Raw genomic sequence first — 25,454 nt, forward strand, 5'->3', positions numbered from 1 at the left:
CATTTTTTGTGCATGTCGTAACAGACTTAATTCAAGGGATCTATGGGTGTCTTGAAGTGATGGATTTTTTAAGTATGCTTCTGTTTTGTTCCAAGCAAAGATGCAGTACTTTCAGCGCCTGGGACAGACTGATGAGCATAGGAAATATCGAGCCTCATTATCTTCCGGTCACACTCGGAGGAGCACTTCAGGCATGTGGACAGAGAGGGCTGGGGGGAAATGTCATTTTTTACTTCCTTTCTCTCCACCCCCTAAATTTCAAAATTTGAAACATGCAACCAGCAGTATATGTGCAAAGGAGGGGAACACTGGATCAGCCATCTTGTTCCCACCCCACCCCCAGATCTCTCCAGAACCCCTCAGCAGGTACAGCCCTGGCATCAAGAGTGGGGGCTGGGGCAGGAGCTAGTCTTCACAGCATCCTTGCCTTGTGTAAGCAGTATCTCTATTCATGGTATCACCTTTGCTCAGTGAACCCCTTCTTCCTTCAGGGTGGATCTGGGGTCCGGCATTGATAGGAGTCTTAGTAGAGCACCGCTCTTTTATTCCCCCTGCATTGGTGCAACCTTACTAGCTGCAGGAGAAGACCTGAGTCATCATTAACCTCCAAAATAATATTAACAAATGCATATGTACTCACGCGCACATGCTGTCCTGGTGTGCTGGCATATAAATTTGTTAATATATCAAATATTAGAACAGTACGTTTTATACTAAGAAATACCCATATAGACACTAGTACAAGATATATGTGTATACGTGTATGCATTACCAATACATAAATTGAAGCAAACACAAAAGCTAAGAAATACAAAATTGCAATGACTATTGGTAATTCATTCTGTTGGGCTCAGAATTGCACCATAATACATCTGAGAAATCTGCAGTTTCTACACACAATAGGTCAAGATGTTTTGGATCTAGCTTGTATTTGCTGGGCAATTTTCAAGATCAGACCTGAAATGGAGTTTCTTTTTCAATAGCTCTTGGAAGTCTCAATCTTTAGAAGCCTCAGCCATGCAGATTAGTATGAGCACAAGTTTAATGTAAAGGCAGTCCTGGCTCTCAGGACTTTCAGTCTAAAAGACAGACTCCCCCACAAACCCACCTCTGGAGCCTTCTACATACTTCACAAGATACACAAACAAGGAAAGAAAGGCAGATCCATCTTATCTGATCATGGCACTTCTACTGGAGGAATATGAGGACTCCTAGGAACCATCATAAGAATGGCCATACTGGGTCAGACCTTCTAGCCCAGTATCCTGTCTTCCAACAGTGGCTGGTGCCAGATGTTTCAGAGAGAATGAACAGAAAAGAGTAAAAATCAGACATGCCAAACCCACAAAAAACCTGCAGAAATTGGGCTTGTTTTTGGATTAATTGGCTTGTGAGTTGCTTGTTGGTTAGTTTTTGGCTTGTAGTTTGTTTGGCTTCTGGCTTCTTGTAGCTGCTTCTTTCTTTCTTTCTTTAATTATTTTTGATCGGCTCCCAGCAAGCAGCGGTAAGGGGGGAAGAGAGTCAGGGGTGCACAGTGGGCCCACCAAAGTCCCAGGCTGCAGGCCAGGGGGATCTAGTTACATAGAGTGTTGGGGATTCTAGGGATTGGCTTGTTTTGGCCTTGTTTTGAAATGGGATTAGCTTGATTTTTGGCTTATTGTGAAAGTTGGGGTGCTTATTTACCGCGTGAAAGTTGGCAACTGTGGTAACGATCCACCCCCCGTCATCCAATCACAGCTTCTGGCAGTCAGGGCAAAGGACACCCAGAGCATGAGGTTGCATCCCTGACCATCTTGGTTAATAGCCATTGATGGACCTACCCTCCATGAACTTTTCTAATTCTTTTTAGAACCCACTTATATGCTTGGCCTTCACAACATCCCCCAGGCAATGAGTGCCAAAGGTTGACTGCTGTGCATGAAGAAGTACTTCCTTATGGTTATTTTAAAGCTGCTGCCTATTAATTTCATAGGGTGACTCCAGGTTCTTTTATAATGTAAAGGGGTAAATAACACTTCCCTAGTCACTTTTTGCACACCATTCATGATTTTATAGATCTCTGTCATACCCCCTTTAGTCATCTCTTTTCTAGTCTGAAGAGACCCAGTCTTTTTAATCTCTCCTCATATGGAAGCCATTCCATACCTATAATCATTTTTTGTTGCCCTTCTGCATATTTTTTCCAATTCTAATACTTAATTTTTAAGATGAGGTGACCCAAACTGCATGCAGTATTCAAGGTGTGCAATATGATATTTTATGTTTTATTATCTTTCCCTTTCCTAATGGGTCCTAGCATTGTTAGCTTTTTTTGATTGCCGTTGCACATTGAGGCAGCTGTTTTCAGAGAACAAACCGTGATGACTTTCTTGAGTGGTAATAGCTAACTTAGACCGCATTGTTTTGTATCTGTCGTTGGGATTATGTTTCCCAATGTGCATCACTTTGCATTTATCAACTCTGAATGTCACCTGCCATTTTGTTGCCCAGTTTAATGAGCCCCCTTTTTAACTCTTTGCAGTCAGGTTTGGACCTAACTATATAGTATAATTTTGTATCATCTGCAAACTTGGCCACTTCAACATTTACCCACTTTTCCAGCTCATTTATGAATATGTTGAACAGCACTGGTCCCAGTATAGATCCTTGGAGGAACCCGCTATTTATCTCTCTCTCTCTACTGTGTCAACCATTTATCCCTACTCTTTATCCTTTATCTTTTAACCAGTTACCGATCCATGAGAGGAGCTTCCCTCTTATCCCATGACAGCTTACTTAGCTTAAAAGCCTTTGGTAAAGGACTTTGTCAAAGACTTTCTGAAAGTCCAAGCACACTATATCCAGTATATCACTCTTGTCTACATGGTTTTTGACTCCCTCAAAGAATTCTAAGGGATTTGTGAAGATTTCCCTTCACAAAAGCTGTGTTGACTCTTCACCAGCATATCATGTTCATCTGTGTGTCTGATCATTCTGTTCTTTACTATTCAACCAATTTGCCTGGTACTGTACTTAGACTTACCTTCTGTAAGTGCCAGGATTGTCTCTGGAGCCCTTTTAAAAAAATCATTATATTATCTATCCTCCCGTCATCTGATTTAAATGATAGCTTACCTACTATAGTTAGTAGTTCTACAGTTTCGTAGTTGAGTTCCTCCGTCACATCCTCTGCAGTGAAGACCAATGCAAAGAATTAATTTAGATTCTCCTCAACAGCCTTGTCTTCTTTGAGTGCTCCTTCAGCACCTCAATCATCCTGTGACCCCACTGATTGTTTGGTAGACTTCCTGCTTTTGATGTACTTACAAAAAAATTGCGGTTAGTTTTTTTCCCTTTTACTAGTTGCTTTTCAAATTCTTTTTTGGCCCGCCTAATTTTACTTTTACACTTGATTTGCCAGAGTTTATGCTCCTATGTATATTCCTCTGTAGGAGTTGACTTCCAATTTTTAAAGAATGTCTTTTTATCTCTAGCTACTGTTTTACTCTGTTGTTTAGCCACAGTGGCTTTTTTTTTCTCTTATATTTTTTATTTGGGGTATACATGTAGTTTAAGCTTCTTTGATGGTGTTTTTTAAAAGTTTCCGTACAGTTTGTCTGCATTTCACTCTTGTGACTGTTCCTTTTAATTTCTGTTTAACTAGCTTCCTCATTTTTTGTAGTTCCCCTTTTCAAAGTTAAACGCTACTGTTGTGGGTTTGTTTGGTATTTCTCTCTCTCCCCCTTTCCTCTCTGAAGGATATTAAATGTAATTACCTTGTGGTTCAGTGATTCAGCTATATGAACCCCTTGGACCAGATCCTGTGCTCCACTTAGGACTAAATCAAGAATTGCCTCTCCTCCTGTGAGTTCCAGGACTAGCTCCTCCAAGAAACAGTCATTAATGGTGTCTAGAAATTTTGTCTGTGCATCCCATCTTGACATGACATCTCCCCCAGTCAATATGGAGCTAGTTGAAATCTCCCAATATTACTGGGCTTTTCTGTTTTTGTAGCCTTTCTTATCAACCTGAGCATTTCACAGTCACTGTCACCATCCAAGTCAGTTAGTTGGTAGTATAGTCCTACTGCTATACTTACTATTCAAGCATGGAATTTCTATCCATAGACCTTCTATGATATAGTTTGTAAATCAAATGATGGGGGATAATAGTAGTTACACTAATAGAATTGGGTATTAGGGGGTACAGGTGACTTGCCTGCCTTTGTTGTTCAGAAGCCCCCCAAGATCCTTGCAAGGATCTTCTCATTATTCAAACTCACGGTGTTGCTACAATACCACAAGGAGGAGGTGCATTTTCCAAGACTGCTAAGTGTGTCTTCACCCTCACTAAGAACACAAGTGTTTGCTTTTGGCATGCAACACCGGCTTATATTCTTGAAAGTGTATCCCCGAATGTCTCTGTGACTGTGGAAAGAAATCTTTGGCTGTTTTCTGTTGTCATTTACGCTAGTAGAAATCAGGAAGAATACCACTGAAGTCGATGGGAGCTGCCGGAGCTCAGCAAATCTAACTAAGCAATTGGACTCAGCAGAGTATATGTGGTTTCACAGAGGCTACCCTACTGTTTACATGAAAACCTTGATCTCCCAAGACTCCCATGAAAGTTGTGTTATATTTTACTATTTTTAGATGTGGTTGAAATTTTCAGTATTTTACTTTTTTGCTCAAATTTTTCATCAAAATGTAGAATTTCAACAAAAATGAGATTTTTTTTCACGGACATTTAAAAAAATGTTCCTAAAATAATCTGCAGTGTAGTTTTGAACAATTAGTTTTAATACACATAAAAGTAAATAAAAACTGCAGAAATATTCCAGAAATCACCATCAAAAGTGAAATTTATACAACTACAGCATAAAAATAATCCAACTCCTTTATTTTAAAAATGTTAAAAAGACAAAGGACTGAAGTTTTAAGATATGAAAGAGGAAACTACATATTATACATGGAGAAATATAGGGGCTAGTTTTTCAATGAAGGCAAGGTAAGCCTCCAAAAGAATTCAGGCCAATTCTTCAACTGGAATACGTAGCAACAGTTCCACTGAGGTTACTAGCATGGCACTGATTCACCCAGCTGAGGATGTAGCCCGGAGTATGCACAGGTATACCATGTATGCATCTCTATGGAAGCAGTTCTAACTGTCTGTTTTTACAAATATTGCAAATGCCTATGTTTGATTTGCATGGATGCATCAGTGCTTCTATACATGCAATCCATGTGCATCCATTTAGAAAATTGGATGCCATATATATTAACTTAATTCTGTGTCCCTAAGCAATAGATCTGGGTAGAAAAGACGCTCCAAATTTGGGAATTGGCATTTTAAAGTCAGAAGCTGTTATAATAAAATATAAAATAATCACCTGATTTTGTATAATCACAGTCACTCTAAACAATTAATTGTTTGTATTATTCCAGTCACCCTAGCCTAGTTTTCAAACAAATGCTGTAGGGAAAGAGCTAGGCATCTGCCATTGGTCTGTCTAGGTGTTTTATTCCGTGCAGTACAAGCTTTTAGATCTTATATTTTCCAAATATTAGTGTCTTAAGTGTTGTCAGTCCAGATTCTCTCTTCTAGTAAAGGCACTTTGTGCTGCTAAACTTTTCTATGAGGCCTTAAACTGGCCAGAAATCACCAGCAGAGAATTCTCCTGGAAAGGAGAATCTCCACTGGTATATTGCTTGTGAAGGGACAGAGCTCTCTCCTACACCCCGGACCTCCACCCCTTGAATGTCAGGGATGGGAGCTCTGCCGTGCCTGAGCCTTCACTGGTGAAAGTGGCCTTGCACCAGCTTCCTAAATTAGAGCAGGAGGTGTCCAGGTGCTAAGTTCAGCCAACTCTGAATTAGATAACTGCAATGAGCTTCCTACACCTGTCTCTTTCCTCTATGTCTGATCGCAGCCCAGATGTCACAGAGAATCAGAGCCTCCCATACTTTCTGATTCAGAATCAGGTCTGCTTCAAATGAGGGGCCAGATCCTCAGCCAGTGTAAATCCCTTTCCTTCAATGGAGCTATGCTGATTTATGCCAGCTAAGGATCTGGCCCTTCTCACCCCCAAAGTCTTCAGAAAAAAAAAGGCAAGAAAAGCAATGCAAATACTAGATGTGTGTTTAACAAATTGTTACATGCTGATCAGGGGATGAAAATGGCTCTTGGGGCCAGACAAAGGAAGAATGGCTGGCCCTTTCAGCTGGAAATTATAGCTAGACATTGATTCCTGGCTGTATGCTGAACATTATGAAGCTGTAGAGGGGAAGATGTGTCTGTGGCAGAAATTGTATCAAATGTAAAAAAAGATAATTAAAAAATAAAAATTGCAATCAGTTTCCAGAACAGCGGCAGTCAGTGACTAGCTCTACAGTTCATTCAGTTCTTAAACAGATGTAAAGATGGGGTTTCTGTGCCTTCTCTTGCCATCTCCCGTATACAGACACTATATTATTGAATTAATTATCACGTCTCTGTAAAGTGCTAAAGAATTATTGTATTTTGCTAATGGATTCCTCTATTCAGTGGCATATAGAGTATGTGGGGGGAAAATGTCATAGCTGTGTCACGTGGTACATTTTAAAATTATACCGACCTGAACTATAGCATTGCTACCGGCAGCACTATAAAAAGAATGGTAATTTAAATCAATTAAATTCCAGCTCTTTCATATTGTCATAGAATATTCAGATTCAAAATTAGTGTGAATTCAGTAAAGGGACTGACACTTTTGGGAGTAATTTGAAATAAGTATATGGTCACGTCTGATTTTATTAAAGCCAAATATGCAAGAAAATTGTGTGTGTTTGTGCATAGAAACAAATGGAGCCAGATCTTCAGTGAGCTTAAATCTGCATAGCTCTATGGACTTGGAAAAAACTGATTTACGGCAGCTGAAATTTAGCTCATTAATCCTCAATTTATGGAACTCAGGATGTGATTCTCCTCTCATTAGCTTCATTGTAAAGCAGGTGTAACTCTACTGAAGTGAACACTACACCTATGTGAATGAGTGGAGAATCCTTCCTACAATTGGTCTGATGATGGCAGAGAGAGGGCTCCAGAGATGTAGGCCCTTCGTGGAGCCCATCTTGCTGCCAGCTATGCAGCAACTACATTCTGGAGCCAAAATCTGGGGGGACCCAAAACTGTGGAAAGGGAGGAAAAAAGAGAGTGCTGATCTGCTCAAGCAACCAGATTGCAGACCATTTTGGGCATTGTAGATCCCCGGTTTCTAGAATTGCTAAAGGAAATGAACAGGCAGGCAGGGTGTAGGGTACAGCTGGAGCTGTACTCCCACAGTGGCTCACCACATTGAAAAGACAGGCTTCTGCGCTCTGGACTGGCTGAAACGTCTGAGTTATTTTCAGGGATCGTATCAAGCAGAGAACAATTTTGGATCAAGGCTAAATTATTGCCCAGGCAGGAATTGCAGTGGCATGGGCCGCCCCACTGAGGAATAGCAGCCTTAGGGCAATTGTATGTGGACAGGTGGACACAGATATAACTGGCACACACTAGGGGAAAAAATCATGATTATTTACTACAGGGAAGCAAGGAAGAGAGACACTGAGTAGGTCAGCACAGTTCCATTAATGCCAACGGAGCTTTGCTGATTAACACCAGGTGAGGCTCTGGCCCTTGAGTATTTATCCTTGTACTGCCTCTTTTTAACCATGTGGAAGATACCCAGTTACTTTAGCAATATTGAGAGCCACAGAAGTAGCCAGACAGAAACTATCATTGCTTCCTTGGGCCCTGCCTGCCTGCATCTACTGGTTGTCTTATACTGGGATGATAAACTCCTGGGGCAGGGACTGTCTTTTTGTTCTGGGTTTGTACAGCCCCTAGTGCAATAGGGCCCTGACTGATGGCTGGGGCTAGTAGATGCTACAAATAATAACAGTACTCCTGAGAGCCCAGGTGATAGCTATTAACTCTTCTCTAGATTTTACAGTCATTTTCACAGCACATTTTTCAATAAGTGCTCCCATGGCACCATGAGGATGCACACTGCTAGCTGGGTGCTAAGCAAGATTTACCTGCTGTTATTTCTTTTCCATGTCTTGGTCATTGCCTTCTCTTTAACCATCAATGAACTAAAAGCTGGGAGGTATTGTCCATTGCTTCGCCAGCAGGGGTTGTAGTGGGGCTGACGTTGCTCACTGGGTTTGTCAGTGAGCGCTGACTTCTCACACCTCTGTTCTAGGCAACTGGTATGGTTGAGAGGCCACTTGAGGTTCCATTTTGCAGTATGGCATGGGGCTCTGGACAACTGCAGTGTATTGAGATCTGGGTTTCTGCACTGCTCTTCATCTCTGCCTCCTTCTGGGGTGCCAAGTCCTGGCTTCCATGACAGTCCATCTTAAAAGGACTTGGGCCCTGCTGCTTCTATGCTTGCTGGTCTGATTGAATAGCATGTACGTGTGCTAAGATATGAGGTCTGATGCTACAAAACTGGGGTGCTCTAGGAGTTGATCTGGCCCAGCTGCAATGTGTGAAATAGCATATACCGTATGTGTTCTGGCTGCTGGCAGGCAGCTGGTGCAGGGGATGTTGGAAGTTGTGGAAAGGGCAGGGAGAAGACAGGTGACTTGAGAGGCCAAAAGGAGAGGGGTGTGTGGGAGGGAAAGACATGTTGTTACCCCCTTGATACCTGCTCTCTGAGGCCAATCCCTGCTGCAATCCTTAAGGCAAGCATTCCCCAATCCACCACTGCAGCTCCCAAAGACTCTCCCATACACCTAAGACACTTAACACTGCACTAGGTAAAGCACTTTCCATGTCCCATCAGCCCACTCTGAAGGCCCAAGCTGCCATCCTGTTCTTTCCACCAGCAATGGGCAGGATCTTAAAGTGCTCATTCCACCTGCTCTTTGTTCCACCCCCATATCACACTGTGACCATCCTCCCCTTCCCTAAGGCTCATCTCAGCACCCTCCCTCCCAGCTCAAAGGTTTCCTCTTGCCTTGCGTGATGTGCAGGGTGCTCCCTCTCCAACCAGTGTGCTCGCTTGCTCCCCAGCCAAACCACCAGGCTCAGTGCACTCCTCACCTGATCCCTTACTAGCTCACCCCTAAAACTCAGAGACCCCAAAATTCAGTGACGCCTTATCCATCTGACATCCAGGCCTAAGTACATCTTCCCTCTTATCCTTGATGCTCAATGCACCCCATAACATGGGAATTAGTGCATTCCCCTCCCCTCCATGCCCCAGAAGCAGTGCATCCCTAACCCTGGGATTAAATGTCCCCCTCCCCCTCCATGCCCCAGGCTCATCGACCCCCCCTAACTCCAGGGCTCAAGTCACCCTCCATGCCCTAAGTTCAGTACACCCGTTTCAATGCTCCAGGCTCAGGGCACCCCTAACCCTGGGTCTCGGGGCACCCCCTGCCCCTGGGGATCAGATCACCTGCTTCCCCTGGGTCTTGGGGCACCCCTAACCCTGGGTCTCAGGGCACGCCCTCCCCCCTGGGGCTCAGATCACCCCCTAATCCTGGGGCTCCTCAGGACACTCTCCACTACATTCTCCCAGCAAGAAATTCAAAGCGCCACTGAAGTTGCTCCTGAGATGCTGAGAGCGTCATCGCCTCCTAGCAACTCTCTTAGCAACGGGCCAACATCTGCTCCCTCTGGACCAATCCGGGAGAGGAACATCTGGGCTGCCCGCCCCCTGCTCTGGAGCGAGCCGGGGATGCGCTCGGCAGTGACTGGAGGGACCTGCCGGAGCTGGGGCTGGGGAGCAGGAGCCGAGCGGGGAGGCTGCGTTCCAAGCCAGGGGCGAGCGCCGGAGCCCGCCCCGTCCTGTGGCCCCGCTTGCCCGGTAAGTGCCTTTTTCTTGCACAACGCAGCGGCCCCTTAGTGCGGCGCGGGGGAGCCCCTGCCTGGCCGGGGAGGTGACCTGCCCCCTGCAGGGCTCGTTCTGCCCGCTGCCGGCAGGGGAGGGGGTGTGCTTGGGAGAACTCCCCCCTGCCTCTCCCCGGGCTTTGCTAGCTCTCCAATGGGGAGGAGGGTGGGTGGGTTTGCAATTAATGCTCTAATACAGAACGGGAGCCACTCGCCCCGTGGCCAGCCGTGTGGATAGTGCAGGCTGAGAGTGTGCTCTGGCAGAGGGCAGCGGAATCACAGCATCTCTGGACTTTCAGTCCCAAACTCGGAAAAGTAACCATAGCAACTCTTTCCATCAGTTCCTCCTCCTTGTCCTCTCCGATGAGACAACTATCTATATATAGGCATTGCTTCTATCTGAGGGATACAAACAGAGGCTTTAGACCTAGGGTTTTATCATGCATGTGTATTAAAAGTGTGTGTGTCTATACATACAGCATCTGCAAGTGCAGACCCGCACTCTTGATAGTTTTCTCATGGGACTGATGTCTTTAATATGTGTTTAAACAATCCATTCTAATATAGAATGCAAGACAGTGCTCAGATACAAGCTCCTCACTTAAAGGGCAAAAACTGAGACATCCACATTGCAATAAAGGGACTGATTGTAAATGATAAATTCTGACGTTTTCAAAAATGACATTATTATGTACACATTGTGTAAGTGTGTATATAATAAGAGATTGTTACTACTACACAAAATTATGTTGTAATCTTGCTCGCAATACTCCAGCTTTTTTTTTTCCAGAAAAGGTAAAGTCTGACAGCAGTCAGTCAAAGGATATAAAAGTATGTAATTTAAAAGGAGGCGTTCAGGACAGTAAAAAGATACATCTCATGTAATTGCATGATGTTTAGAGAACCAGGCAAGATGACTAACCGCGTTCCCTCTTATGTAATTATAAATATACTCCTAAGTGAAATGAGTTTTTGTAACATTTCAATTTCCTTATATTTCAAATGGAGTCTAAGAAAGAAAGTTATAGAGTTGTATGTGACTTCCGGAAATTGCTTTTTGTGTTATGAAATATCATAAGGTCTCATTAAATAACATCTTGATCTTTTACAATCTAACAACTTTCAATGCATGTGTTGATTTTGCCAAGTGAAATGTTTCTCTCTCCTTGATCCACCGTGCCAGTTCAACAGTGCAGCGCTGTGAGAGATGCTAGCTGAGCCTGTGCAAAGAGTAAATTTTACCAGAATTGCTGAAATCATCCCAGAAAGCCACTTTGCAGATTGATTCAGCATCACAAGGTAACCAATGGGTTAGCCGACTAAAAACAATGGCCTTTGTCTAAACACAGAATAAATGTCTCTTTAATATAATTTGGATAATCAATATAATGGGCTGTTTTCTGGTGAGACTGCTCCAGTGCAGAAGTTTAGCAAGGGGTTTCTTACTTATAACTATTTTAAAAGCAGACCAACTGGAAAAGATGATTTTCTCTTACTTATTTGCTATACACAGGCCAAATCCTGCTCACTTTGCTAAAGTGAATAGTCCTAAAGAAGCCAATGGACCTACTGGGATAAGCAAGGTGATGATCTCTCTGTAATTAAATACGGTGTCTTCACTAATGCAAAAGTCAAACCTTCATGAGCACAGGGATACTTGTATCAATGAAGGAAAAGTGCAAACATATGTACATAGAGTTAATTAGTGGGGTCCTCAGAGATGATTAGCCAACCACCAGGAATGTCATTTTAAAGCATAGAACCAGCAATTTTAGTGACATTACAACAGTATGGATACAGTCTAACAGTTTTTACTCAGGCAAAACTCCATGCAAGTTAAACGAAGTTTTCTCTGCTTAAGGTCTGAGCAAGAAATGCAAGATTTGTCCTTCTCCTTTTAAAAGATTGCAGGTAATTTTGCATCCAGGTGAAATCTTTGCACTGTCAAAGTGTCTCCCTTCTGCACGTTCACTTGTTCGTGGTGCAGTGGCTTCACAGAGTCAAACAGTAGAGCAGGTACTCTCAATGCCCAGGAAAGATGGAACCTCAGCAGCCTGGTGCGTTAAATCAAAGAGAGATTTCAGCCAGGATGCTCCTTGAGTGCAAGCTGTGCTTGGCTTAGAGAAAAACAATTTATTACTGTATTTTGACAGCAGTTGCAAGGACATTACAGTATTTCCCGGGGTGTCAAAGTCATGTCTCCTATTGAAAATAAATGTCAATTTCTATTGGTTTAAAAGCCTGAAGTTTTCTATTTGAGTATGCAAGAGACACTTAGATATGGTATATGTCTCGGTCATCTTTAGCCCACTTGCATATTGATGATCTTCCCGACGCTGTGATAGGAATCTAAGTAGGAACATGTTACTACCATTCACCTTGAAATGTGCATTAAGCCCATATTGTGGTCAGTGAGTCTCAGTGGCTATCAGCTGCGGATGTCTGGGTCACCAAGCCACTGCTGAGGTGCTGACACAGCTCCTGTCACTGCATCATCTGAGCATGTCATAAATGTGAATGAATTTCCCCATAGGCAGTGAAGCAGGAAAGGGAAACAGAGGCACAGAAAATTAAGTAATTTGCCCAAGGTCACACATGCATAAGAACATAAGAATGGCCATACTGGATCAGACCAAAGGTCAGTCCAGGCCAGTATCCTGTCTGCTGATAGTGGCCAATACCAGGTGGCCCAGAAGGAATGAACCTAACAGGTAATGATCAAGTGATCTCTCTCCTACCATTCGTCTCCACCCTCTGACAAACAGAGGCTAGGGACACCATTCCTTATCCATCCTGGCTAATAGTCATTAATGGACTTAACCTCCATGACTTTGTCTAGTTCTCTTTTAAACCCTGTGATAGTCCGAGCCTTCACAAGGCAAGGAGTGCCACAGGTTGATTGCGCTGTGTGAAGAAGAACTTCCTTTTATTTGTTTTAAACCTGCTGCCCATTAATTTCATTTGGGAGCACCTAGCTTTTATATTATAGAAACAAGTAAATAACTTTTCCTTATTCACTTTCTCCACACCATTCATGATTTTATGTACCTCTATCATATCCCCCCTTAGTCTCCTCTTTTCCAAGCTGAAAAGTCCTAGCCTCTTTAATCTCTCCCCATATGGGTCCCATTCCAAACCCCTAATCATTTTAGTTGCCCTTCTCAGAACCTTTTCTAATGCTAGTATATCTTTTTGGAGATGAGGAGACCACATCTTCACGCAGTATTCAAGATGTGGGCGTACCATAGATTTATATAAGGGCAGTAAGATATTCTCCCTCTTATTCTCTATCCCCTTTTTAATGATTCCTAACATCCTGTTTGCTTTTTTGACTGCCGCTGCACACTGCGTGGATGTCTTCAGAGAACTATCCACAATGACTCCAAGATCTCTTTCCTGATTAGTTGTAGCTAAATTAGCCCCCATCATATTGTATGTATAGCTGGGGTTATTTTATCCAGTGTGCATTACTTTACATTTATCCACATTAAATTTCATTTGCCATTTTGTTGCCCAATCACTTAATTTTGTGAGATCTTTTTGAAGTTCTTCACAGTCTGCTTTGGTCTTAACTATCTTGAGCAGTTTAGTATCATCTGCAAACTTTGCCACCTCACTGTTTACCCCTTTCTCCAGATCATTTATGAATAAGTTGAATAGGATTGGTTCTAGGACTGACACTTGGGGAACACCACTAGTTACCTCTCTCCATTCTGAAAATTTACCATTTATTCCTACCCTTTGTTCCCTGTCTTTTAACCAGTTCTCAGTCCATGAAAGGATCTTATTCCATGACAACTCAATTTACATAAGAGCCTTTGGTGAGGGATCAGAGAGGTAGCCGTGTTAGTCTGGATCTGTAAAAGCAGTAGAGAATCCTGTGGCACCTTATAGACTAACAGATGTTTTGGAGCATGAGCTTTCATGGGTGAATACCGACAAAGTGGCATGCATCCGACGAAGTGGGTATTCACCCACGAAAGCTCATGCTCCAAAATGTCTGTTAGTCTATAAGGTGCCACAGGATTCTTTGCTGCTTTTGGTGAGGGACCTTGTCAAAGGCTTTCTGGAAATCTAAGTACACTATGTCCACTGGATCCCCCTTGTCCACATGTTTGTTGACCCCTTCAAAGAACTCTAATAGATTAATAAGACATGATTTCCCTTTACAGAAATCATGTTGACTTTTGCCCTGGATCACCTCTAGAGCCCTTTTTAAATATTGGTGTTACATTAGCTATCTTCCAGTCACTGAGTACAGAAGCATTTTTAAAGGACAGGTTACAAATCATAGTTAATAGTTCTGCAATTTCACATTTGAGTTCTTTCAGAACTCTTGGGTGAATGCCATCTGTTCCCGATGACTTGTTACTGTTAAATGTATCAATTAATTCCAAAACCTCCTCTAATGACACTTCAGTCTGTGACAATTCCTCAGATTTGTCACCTACAAAGGACGGCTCAGGTTTGGGAATCTCCCTAACATCCTCAGCCATGAAGACTGAAGAATTCATTTAGTTTCTCAGCAATGACTTTGTCATCTTTAAGCGCTCCTTTTGTATCTCAATCATCCAGGCGCCCCACTGGTTGTTTAACAGGCCTCCTGCTTCTGATGTACTTAAAAAACATTTTGTTATTATCTTTTGAGTTTTTGGCTAGCTGCTCTTCAAACTTAAATTTGGCAGTTTTTAATGCTCATTTCTATTTACCTTACCACTTTTTAAAAGATGCATTTTTATCTCTTACTGCATCTTTTACTTGGTTGTTAAGCCACAGTGGCTCTTTTTTAGTTCTTTTACTCTGTTTTTTTAGTTTAATGCAGTCTGTATAAAAGCTGAAAATAGAACTCATGTCTCCAGAGTCCCATTCTAGGGCCCTAGTCACAAGCCCATCCTTCCTCTTCACCTAACTAGACAACCATTTATACACCCCAGTCTTGTCTCCTCATATAAGTTGCATCATTGTTAAAATCACTCTACATCAATTGATTAATGTGAAAGCATTTGTCCTGTCATTGAGACCATTGTTATGATCACACAGGTCAAATGAAAGAGCGTCTTGCAATTTTCAGCAGGAGTATGACATTGCTATATTCTGAATATATTTCAACTTGAATTTAGATAAGATAATCCTCGGTTCCAAGCATGCTTAATACATCACTGCGTATCATGCCATTTAGCACTACTATTGTTATTCCTGAAATTAATAAAAAGGGGCACATTATGCAGTTATAGCATATAATTAAAGACATTGTAAAGTTGCATTTGGGGAATCAAGATTAGAGACGTAGGCGGCTATTCTCTCACTGATGTGTGGGATTTATGCTTCTAACTTCCATTAGCACTGATGGAAGCTACAAATGCAACTCCCCGGTGCACTGTGTGTTGAGAACAGACATTCAGAGAGTCTGTCATGTGAAGTGTAAATAGCGCACCAATGTGAGGGTGAAGGAAGGCTAACCTGGTCAACTGCCACTGAGATCTGTCAGTGCCCAGCACCTTTGACAATCAGGCCACAGACACTTATTTTAGCCTTTGATGAACAAGAATGGATGTAAGTGTGTGCTCATATGCTTTGCTGAATGTGACTATCCTCATTTTCAGAAGCTGGAAGTATGGGCCAAATCTGGGGCTGTTGTAAGCAGGAGCACCACCAGTGATGTTAGCGGCATTGCGCCCACTGGCACCACTGGAAAATTTGGCCCTGTGGCTTGAACTGTGGTATGGTAGTGAGGAAATTTGATATGGTTATGATATAGCTGTCTCTTAGCTTGAGAGCCACCTTGATGGAACTTGGCTCCCAAGAAGAGCCTTACACACAAGGAGCACCAAGTCAGTGTGTTTATATTGAAACAAAGCCCTAAGGACCTCATTCAGTGCTGCATTACTCCAGTTTTATGCAGCTGTAAGTTGAAACCAGGCTGAAAGATGGACATAAGCAGCTCAGTCAGAAAATACAACCTCAGTTGTATGCGTGAGGGTATCGCAAACCTCAGTTAGGGGGTCTTCCTTTGGGTTTCAGAGTGGCACTTTCTTTGGGTTTATAAACACAGAAATAGGAGGGCTCTGGGTGGCACTGGGGAATATCCTATCTAAGTTGATAGTTGAAGTCACTGAGCTTTGTGGGTATGCAAGGAATATGGGATCAAACACTCAGTTGTCTAACTTGTCTGTGAGGGACAGTTCATTCTCCATACCCATTAAAATCTTGGTCGTTCACATCCACATGCATTTCCCACTGTTCCATGTATGAATAAGTGAATATCTGTGCAAATTGCTATTTGGGCACTTAACCATCTGCATGCACGATTGCAGCAAATATGTGTGCAAGTCAGAGTGCATGACCATACATGTTTGTTAAGTACACGAATAAGGCGCAGGCTTTTGAAAAATTGCTCTTTAATTTGAGTCACTTGTTTAGTTTAAGGTTTGTTCTGTTGTTGAGAAACATTGTCTCAAATTCTCCAGGAGATTGAAACTTTTCCCTCCAATTTCCTCTATCATAAAGCTGACTTAAATCCAGCAGCTCTGACCCTTATAAAAAGGAATTTTGGGTGATGTACAACCATGATAGTGGCTCTGATACCACCCCATGCCACCTCCACAGCTACTGGCTTAGGGCATGAGCTGAGAGAAAAGGGTGTGGCCAGGCATCCCAATGCCCCAGGATCATGGGAGCATCAGCTTTAAAGCTATGCTGGTAACACGTTGCCCCATGTGATCTAGTGAAGCCCCGGACTTGGCCCATTTCCCCTACGCATCAACATGGCAATAAATCAGAAAAGATGGGATATTACAGCATTAAAATTGCATCCAAAGCTTTGAAGTTTGATAGTACTAGATCCACGTAGATTCTAAACTGACCTGTTAGAGGGACTAACTGATGTGTGTATACCTTTGGGGTGAAATTCACTGCACCTACACACAGCCTTGTGTTTTTAGGCTCTCTGTGGGTGAATTGTGGTGAAATTGACCTCCCCTGGGTTAGGGGCCACTGTGCAGACTCCCAGGGGTCGCTATTCCAGACGATGGGCTATAAGAGCAAGCTGCATCCCTTCTGCACCATTCGCATGGGGCACTGAGGTCACTCCATCTGCATAAGCACAGATCTGTGGATCCTCCCCTGAGTCTCCCTCAAAAGGGACCAGCCCTGCATGGCTATTGCGCAGACCTGTTCTATGATATGCTGGGGATGCACAGGCAGCCCTGGGCAGCTGCTGTGCTGCACTCCCTATGTAGACCCTACAAAGGCCTGAAGTGGGGCTGAAGATCCTAAGGTGGCCCTTCACACTAGGGCTGAATATGTCCCGCAGCAAGCAATCGAGTGACAATACTCTTAGTAAAGCACCAATTTCCTTTGTGATTTTCTATCCCATCCCATCCCCTTCCATCTGGATTGGGTCCAGACATAAGTTCACGTGGATGATTGTTCACCCTTTGGGTTGCGTAATTGACCTTCATAGCCTATAGCTTGCTCTGAGAGGGTCAAGAAGGAAAAGGATATCTGCTGTATAGTATTATTCCTATAGCACCATAAGTACAGTTGATGCTTGACAAACACCTGGTGTGACAAAGTTCCTCCTCTACCTTGGTGGGTCCTGCGCTTATTTGGCAGATTTGCTCACCTCAGTGATCTTCCCCACAGTCTGGGTCAACTTCTCCTGTGTCTGATCAGGAGTTGGGAGGTCTGGGGGGAACCCATGCCTGCCCTCTACTCCGGGTTCCAGCCCAGGGCCCTGTGGATTGCAGCTGTCTATAGTGCCTCCTGTAAAAGCTGCATGACAGCTACAACTCCCTGGGGTACTTCCCCATGGCCTCCTCCAAACCACCTTCTTTCTCCTCACCACAGGACCTTCCTCGTGGTGTCTGATAACACTTGTACTCCGTAGTCCTCCAGCAGCACACCCTCTCACTCCCAGCTCCTCACACACACACTTCCTCTCCTCTGGCTCCCCCTCGCCTGACTGGAGTGAGCTATGAGTCTATGAGCTCCTTTTTAAACCCAGGTGCCGTGATTAGCCTGCCTTGATTGGCTGCAAGTGTTCTAATCAGCCTGTCTGCCTTAATTGGTTCTAGCAGGTTCCTGATTACTCTAGTGCAGCCCCTGCTCTGGTCACTCAGGGAACAGAAAACTACTCAGCCAGTGACCAGTATATTTGCCCTCTATCAGACTCCTGTACCGCACTGGCCTGGATCTGTCACACTGGAAAACACCCTCCAGACCATGCCTCAAGGAACAGTCAGTCAAGAGGCCTGATGTTCCACCCCTTACAGAGGAGGGTAATTCTTACTGACATGAGCAGGCTCATTGACTCCAAAGGAACTGTCTATACGAGTAAGAACAACTCTGAGAAGTTGCCGGATTGAGCTCTAATTTATACATTCTGTAGCAGACATCTACCACAATCTGTCATCTTTTGTCTTTGCCTTCCCCTCTCGCTAAGCCTGCATTTGAAGTACACAGGTATAATTTTGTTCCAATGCTTTTTTTCCCCTCCTGCCTTTTCACTGAAGCGGCTGCTGAACAAATGTAAGGGACTGAAAACTTGGGTCAGAAGTTCATTGTGGAGCTGAAGGGTGGGCCAGGCCTCAGGGTGATAGCTTGGGATATGTGGGTTCAAGTCCCTGCTCTACTACAAACTTTCTGTGTGACTTACCCTCTTTGTGTTTCTGTTCTCCACCCATGCAATGGGGATCACAGCACTGCCCGCCTCATGGAGTGTTGTGAGGATAAACCCATTAAAGATTATGCTCAGATCCTGCAGTAATGGGGGACCATATAAGATCGGAGAAGATAATATATAATTAGCCAAATATTTTCTGTGCTAGCCAAATCTCCTGGAGGTCCAGTATTGCAGCTTTGTCTACTTGAACGTTATTATAAAATTACTCAGCAGTGGTGCTCTTATTGTGATTTGACAAGGGTTTGCTATCTATGAATTATGACTAATACTTACAGCAACCGATGGATAAGAATGTAGCAAAGGGTCCAGCAGTGCAGCTGAATACATGGATAGGGATGGGATGTCTTATCAGCTGGAATACAATTTTGCTCAAATCAGACTCATTGAAGTAAATGAAAGCTAGTAACTTCAATGGAGCTAATTCTCCGTTCTGCCCTGGCTCCCTTTATGGTGGTCTGGTGATGTAAGAGGGCCTTAAACTGGGGAGAAGTGGCTGTCTGGGAATCCCTTCTGTGTAAGGGGGTTCTTTGAGTAATTTAGAGTTGCTGAATATGTTGAGGGTTGAAACAGATTGTAGCTGGCCCAGGCATACTTAGTCACCCTTGTGTCCCACTCCATTCCTGAACTGAGCCCAGCTTGGCCGGAATGTAGAACCAGGTCCAACGGGAGGCTTGCCTGAGGAAGGACTGAGAGTCTAGTTCTAGAAGCTCTCCATTTGTATGTCTCCCATTACATTCAATAGGGTTTTAATTCATATGATCCTAGCTCAGGGCTGCAGGCTTTGGGCCCAAGTAATGAAACATTCCTTTGAAAGTTAAAGAGAATTAATCCTTCCAGTCAGGGCTTGCAGGCTAGCCTTGTAGCCTTCTGTAATAGGGGAACACCACCCTGGCTAAACACTCGGGGAGAAAACACTGCATGGAGAACCTTACAGAGATCTTTCCCGTTCAGATGCTTTCTGTGGGATTTTTCATGAGCTCGGGCAAAAGGGCTGTTAACCAGCTGTATCTGGCCCCTGGGAAATATCCCAGCACAGGAGAAACCCTTGGCTGACACAGAGCCAGTAGAACAGGCTCTATGCCATCTCACCCCCCGCCCCCTCCACAAAAGATGTGTTGGAGTGTGGCTGGGATATTCCTACACTGAAGCTATCCCTCACTGCCAGAACGGCCCCTTGGTGCCAGTTAGGGTTGCCTCCCTTCCCAGCTTACTCAGGATAGAGGAGGCACACAGGTGACATAAAGCCACCTATGCCCCTTTCCCCTCCATCCATCGGTCCCTGTGCCAAGCTCTGGTGTAGGGATGAACTGGTTCCTTGATATCTGATGAAACATTCTGGGGATCAGTCTTGCTCCCACTGAGAATAATTGGCAAAATGTCCATTGACATCAGTGTCAGTGGATTGGGCTCACTATATCATACAACATGGGCATTGCCTGTTGGAATCCAACTGCTCTCCTGGCCCTTTCCCCCTGGGTATAGTGTAGGAGAACACACATTCACACATTTAAGGAGTGTATCGGTGATCTCAGCAGGAACCTCAGCTTGATTGGAGCACCGTGAAAGTTTAGGGGAGGAGGAGTTAATCGCGCTAGAACTTGTCATGCTAGAACTCTTACCAAGGGATGGGCCCAGAACAAAACCCCCAGGGCCCAGCAGCAGATGGTCAGAGCCAGATCTGCTCCCGCATGTGGCCCTTATCTCCATATTGGGCTGAAACAAAAGCCTGCATCCAATGCCCCCACCCCAAATTCTGTGCTCTGGGTCCACCTCTTCCCTCTTCTCTAAGTTTTGTTGTGGAATCAAATGGAGTATTCTTTCTGCTCCGTTCCCATCTGAGTCATACAGTCAGAACTATGGAGATTGACTTATAAGCAATAAACACAACTAAGGCCTGGTCTACACTACGTATTTAAACCAATTTTAGCAGCTTTAAATCAATTTAATGCTGTACCCGTCCACACAACGAGGCCCTTTATATCGATATAAAGGGCTCTTTAAACCGGTTTCTGTACTCCTCCCCGACAAGAGGAGTAGCGCTGAAATCGGTATTACCATATCGGATTAGGGTTAGTGTGGCCGCAAATCGACGGTATTGGCCTCCGGGCAGTATCCCACAGTGCACCATTGTGACCGCTTTGGACAGCAATCTGAACTCGGAGGCAATGGCCAGGTAGACAGGAAAAGCCCCCCGAACTTTTGAATTTCATTTCCTGTTTGCCCAGCGTGGAGCTCTGAGCAGCACGGGTGGCGATGCAATCCCAAATCCAAAAAGAGCTCCAGCATGGGCCGTACGGGAGATACTGGATCTGATCGCTGTATGGGGAGACAAATCTGTTCTATCACAGCTCCAGTCCAGAAGACGAAATGCCAAAGCATTTGAAAAAAATCTCCAGGCTATGATACAGAGTCCACAGCACAGTGCTGTGTGACAAGCTTAATGGAAAGCCAAAGAATCAAATGGACGCTCATGGAGGGAGGGACGGGGTACTGAGGACTCCAGCTATCCCACAGTCCCCAGCAGTCTCCAAAAAGTATTTGCATTCTTGGCTGAGCTCCCAATGCCTGTAGGGTCAAACACATTGTCCGGGGTGGTTCAGGGTATAGCTCGTTAATTTACACCCCCCCCCGCCGTAAAAGAAAAGGGAAAGAAATCATTTCTTGACTTTTTTCAATGTCACCCTATGTCTACTGCATGCTGCTGGTAGACGCGATGCTGCAGCAGTGAAGAGCAGTATCCTCTCCCCTCCCCTCCCCAGTGGCAGATGGTTCAATATGACTGCTCTCTGTCGTCATCATCAGCCCATGAGTGCTCCTGGCTGGCCTCAGGTGAGGTCGGCCGGGGGCGCCTGGGTAAAAATAGGAATGACTCCCGGTCATTCCCAGTAGATGGTACAGAACGGCTAGTAACCGTCTTCATCATAGCAATGGGGGGCTGAGCTCCAGCCCCCTCCCTTTCATGTGTAAAGAAAAGATTCTGTACTGCCTGGACTATCATAGCAGTGGGATGCTGGGCTCCTCTCCCCCCCACCATTTAATGTCTTGCCTGGACTATCATAGCAGTTGGAGGCTGCCTCCCCCTCATTTTACCTCACTAACAAGTCAGTGTTTCTTATTCCTGCATTCTTTATTACTTCATCACACAAATGGGGGGACACTGCAACGGTAGCCCAGGAGGGTTGGGGGAGCAGGGAAGCAATGGGTGAGGTTGCTGCAGGGGCACCCCCTAGAATAGCATGTAGCTCACCATTTCTGCGAGATCTGACACGGAGCGGCTGTGCTTTCTGGTTCTCTGGTACACTGGTTCTCTAGTACACTTGCACCATATTCTAGGCAGGACTGACTCTATTTTTAGATACCATAAAGGAGGGATTGACTTGAGGAGTCATTCCCATTTTTGTCTTTGCGCCCCTGGCCGACCTCAGCCAGGGGCACCCATGACGGCAGCAGACAGTACAGAATGACTGATAACCATCATTTCATCGCCAATTTACAGTGGCATGGCAGACGGTACAGAACAACTGATAACCGTCTCTGCTATCTTGCAAAGGCAAATGAATGTTGATGTGTAGCACTGCAGTACCACGTCTGTTAGCAACATCCAGTAGACATAGGGTGACAGTTAAAAAAAGCGCTGAACGGGCTCCGTGGTTGCCGTGCTATGGCGTCTGCCAGGGCAATCCTGGGAAACAGGGTGCGAAATGATTGTGTGCCGTTGCTTTCACGGAGGAAGGAATGAGTGACGACATTTACCCAGAATCACCCGCGACACTGTTTTTGCACCATCATGCATTGGGTTCTCAACCCAGAATTCCAATGGGTGGGGGAGACTGCGGGAACTATGGAATAGCTACGGGATAGCTACTCACAGTGCAACGCTCCAGAAATCGACACTAGCCTTGGACCATGGACACACACCACCGAATTAATGTGCTTAGTGTGGCCGCATTAACTCGACTTTATACAATCCGTTTTACAAAACCGGTTTATGTAAAATCGGAATAATCCCGTAGTGTAGACATACCCTAAGTGTGACCAACTCCGCGCCACCTTGAAATCCAACAAAGATTTTACTTTCAAGAGCTCATTCACTTTGCTGTGACCACAGCATCACCTAGTGTGTAGAATGGTAATTGCGTGCCAATGAAACCACATCTCCAGTGCTTCACTGTGGGAAGGGGGGGTAACATGGTCTCTCCTGTATGATGAGTAAAGAGTTCTGAACCATAATGCTGCTGTACAAAGAGTGAAGAAACAACTGTTATTGCATTCCCCCATATACATTAGTGTGCCTGAGGCACTGTCAACTCTTTATGCAGGATGTACATTCACTTCCTTGTTCAATGGTACTGAATGTCCCTCCTAGGTTAAGTGCATCATGGGTACTAGAACATCTGAACTCAACAGATGAAATCATCCATTTGTACTAGTATTCCATTTGTGTGATCATATTTCTGTAGCCACTGCTTGCCTCATGCCCTTCCGATGGCTCAATTCATTTCACCTGAGTCACATATAAAAGTTACACTGAAACTCTTCGTGGCAGGAGTCTTGCCTTTCTCTTAGTTCTGCAAAGTATCTAGCATCGCTTGTGTGTGCTTGGGGAAAAAAAAATGATGACAGAGCTAATGATGCGTAAGCAAAAATCCTGTTAGTCCCAGAAACCAAGCAGTCTAGGCTTAAAGACACATCGTTTCGCACATGCCAGACTGGAACATTACAGGGGACATCAATTTGCCACAATCATTGCTGATACTCTTTATTATTATTTGTCGCACAGCTGATCCAATCAGGGTATTGACAAATACGCTAACGACGTCGAAAGTAGCTTACTTTAAGAGAAAATATGCAGAAGAAGAAGATTTACATCAAGATTACCAGGGGTATTTTCCAAAAGTGAGTATGTTTCTAATAAAAATTCCAAAGGGGAAAAGCTCTTGTTCTTATTTCTTGATCATAAAGCTATATTGGTTGTTTTTACTTCTCAGCACCTGATATTACCTGAGGACCGGACTTGTATTCTAAAACTGTCTCTGCAGAAACTTCGATTCCTTGAAGACCCTGAAACCTATCTCCGTAGGTCTGTGCTTATTAACAATTTGCTGAGGAAGATCCACCTAGAGACAGACAGAGAGAGCTATGAATACTTTAAAGAGGCACCCTGTTATAGGACCGCTTACTCGGATACAAGAAAACGGCTGAAGTTTATGGTACAAGAATGCTGTTCTCAGTCACTCTATTATGAAGAGCTGCATTCGTATCATATTGTGCCTTATTCTACAGAGAATTCCATTTATGGAATGGGCTATACAAGCGGCCACTTGGAGAAAAATTCTCAGTTGCTTATTTATAAAATGAATTGAAGTAGCTGTTAGATCCACTGATGTTTTGTTTCTGAACGCTTGAACTGCTTATTAATATGCAAAGATGAGGCACTAATTGTAAACAGACTTGTGATGAAAGATGGGTTACATACAGAGATGAATGGAGGGTACTTTGAATAATACTCTGCAGTCATTGGTATGCGAAGAGTTTTATAAGCAGAGATCTTGCGTGCAATGTATTTTGTAGAAACTAAGTGACATTAAGTTGCCAATGTAGATATATTTTATCTACTTTGTATTTAAATTATACTATCCCAGGTGAGAGGTAAAACCAAAAGTGACAAATTATTCTGACAATGAAGATTGAGAGGTGGGAGTTATTTTTTGTAAGGTTTAGCAAGCAAGTTTTCTTTGAGAAATGCTTTGAATCTGAAGGAATGAGTGCCAAAAGAAACACCTCTTTGGTTAGGATTTCCAAAAAAGCAAAATAACTGATCTGCTACTTACAAGAAGTTCTGCACCGAGATCAGTCAGCACTCTAGTGAGGGTGTTTTTAATTGATCCACTCAATTGCTCTCACTTCATACTTATCTTTCTGTTGACACACATTTTGCGACAAAACAGAATGACTCAGATGAAAGTCTATTTTCTCAGCCAGTTGTCAGTGTTTTCTAAACATGATTTGAATCCCCTCCAGGTTGCCTGGCTGGAACTCTGAGGTTTTTGTGTGTGTGCTATTTACTATTCAACCATGTGGTACAATGCATGATCAGTGTTAGAGCTTAGGTGGGCACTTCTTGTGATTTGAAAACAAAAAAGCAACACAAAAACCCACCTTCCCGAAAAGGAATATATTTGACACACTGTAGTAAAACCTGAGAGGTGTTTCATTTGAGATGAGTTTAATCTACATTAGTAACAGTGTTTGAGGTGGAGTTAGATGTCTAATGTCAATTTTTGGAATTTCCTTTACAATATGTATCAAGCATGTCCTATGAGACACATTGCGCAATCTGATGACTAGAATGGGAAAGTCATAGCTGCCAGAGTTACGTTCTGAAAATACCAAAGAATAACATTAGGGAGAGGATGACGTTAAAATAAATGGGGTCAAAAGCAGAGATTGCACTATAACTTGGGAGAACGTTATTAACAAGCCAGTAAACTACACAGTTACCAATATATTTGTTCACTTAAGGATGACTTGAAACACAGAATTGCTGAACAAATATACCTGATCCAAAGCTTATGGAACTCAATGGGAGTCCTATAGACCAGTGGTTCTCAAACTTTTGTACTGGTGACCCCTTTCACAAAACAAGCCTCTGAGTGTGACCTCTCTCTCTTATAAATTAAAAACAGTTTAAATATATTTAACACCATTATAAATGCTGGAGGCAAAGTGGGGTTTCGGGTGGAGGCTCACAGCTCGTGACCCCCCCGGAAGAACCTCGCAACTCCCTAAGTGGTCCCAACCCTCAGTTTGAGAACATCTGCTATAGACTATAAGTTTATAGTGAAGGAATCAGCTTTGCATTGCAGATTATGGCCACTGGAGCTTTAGAGGTAATGCTAAGTGAAATAATAGTATGTTGTAACAATGG

The 25,454-nt window shown here is 43.8% G+C and overlaps 1 protein-coding gene across 1 annotated transcript; it reads left to right on the forward strand.

Annotated features, from left to right (window-relative positions):
* Positions 1-8,490: 8,490 nt before the first annotated feature.
* Positions 8,491-25,157, forward strand: LOC115650000. Its single transcript, XM_030559302.1, has 4 exons — positions 8,491-8,586; positions 9,607-9,820; positions 23,307-23,422; positions 23,515-25,157. Exons 1-4 carry the CDS (start codon positions 8,491-8,493, stop codon positions 23,887-23,889), a joined length of 801 nt encoding a protein of 266 aa, XP_030415162.1. The 3' UTR covers positions 23,890-25,157.
* The last annotated feature ends 297 nt before the right edge of the window (positions 25,158-25,454 follow it).

This window comes from Gopherus evgoodei, chromosome 4 (assembly GCF_007399415.2).
Source record: "Gopherus evgoodei ecotype Sinaloan lineage chromosome 4, rGopEvg1_v1.p, whole genome shotgun sequence".
Taxonomy (NCBI): Eukaryota; Metazoa; Chordata; order Testudines; family Testudinidae; genus Gopherus; species Gopherus evgoodei.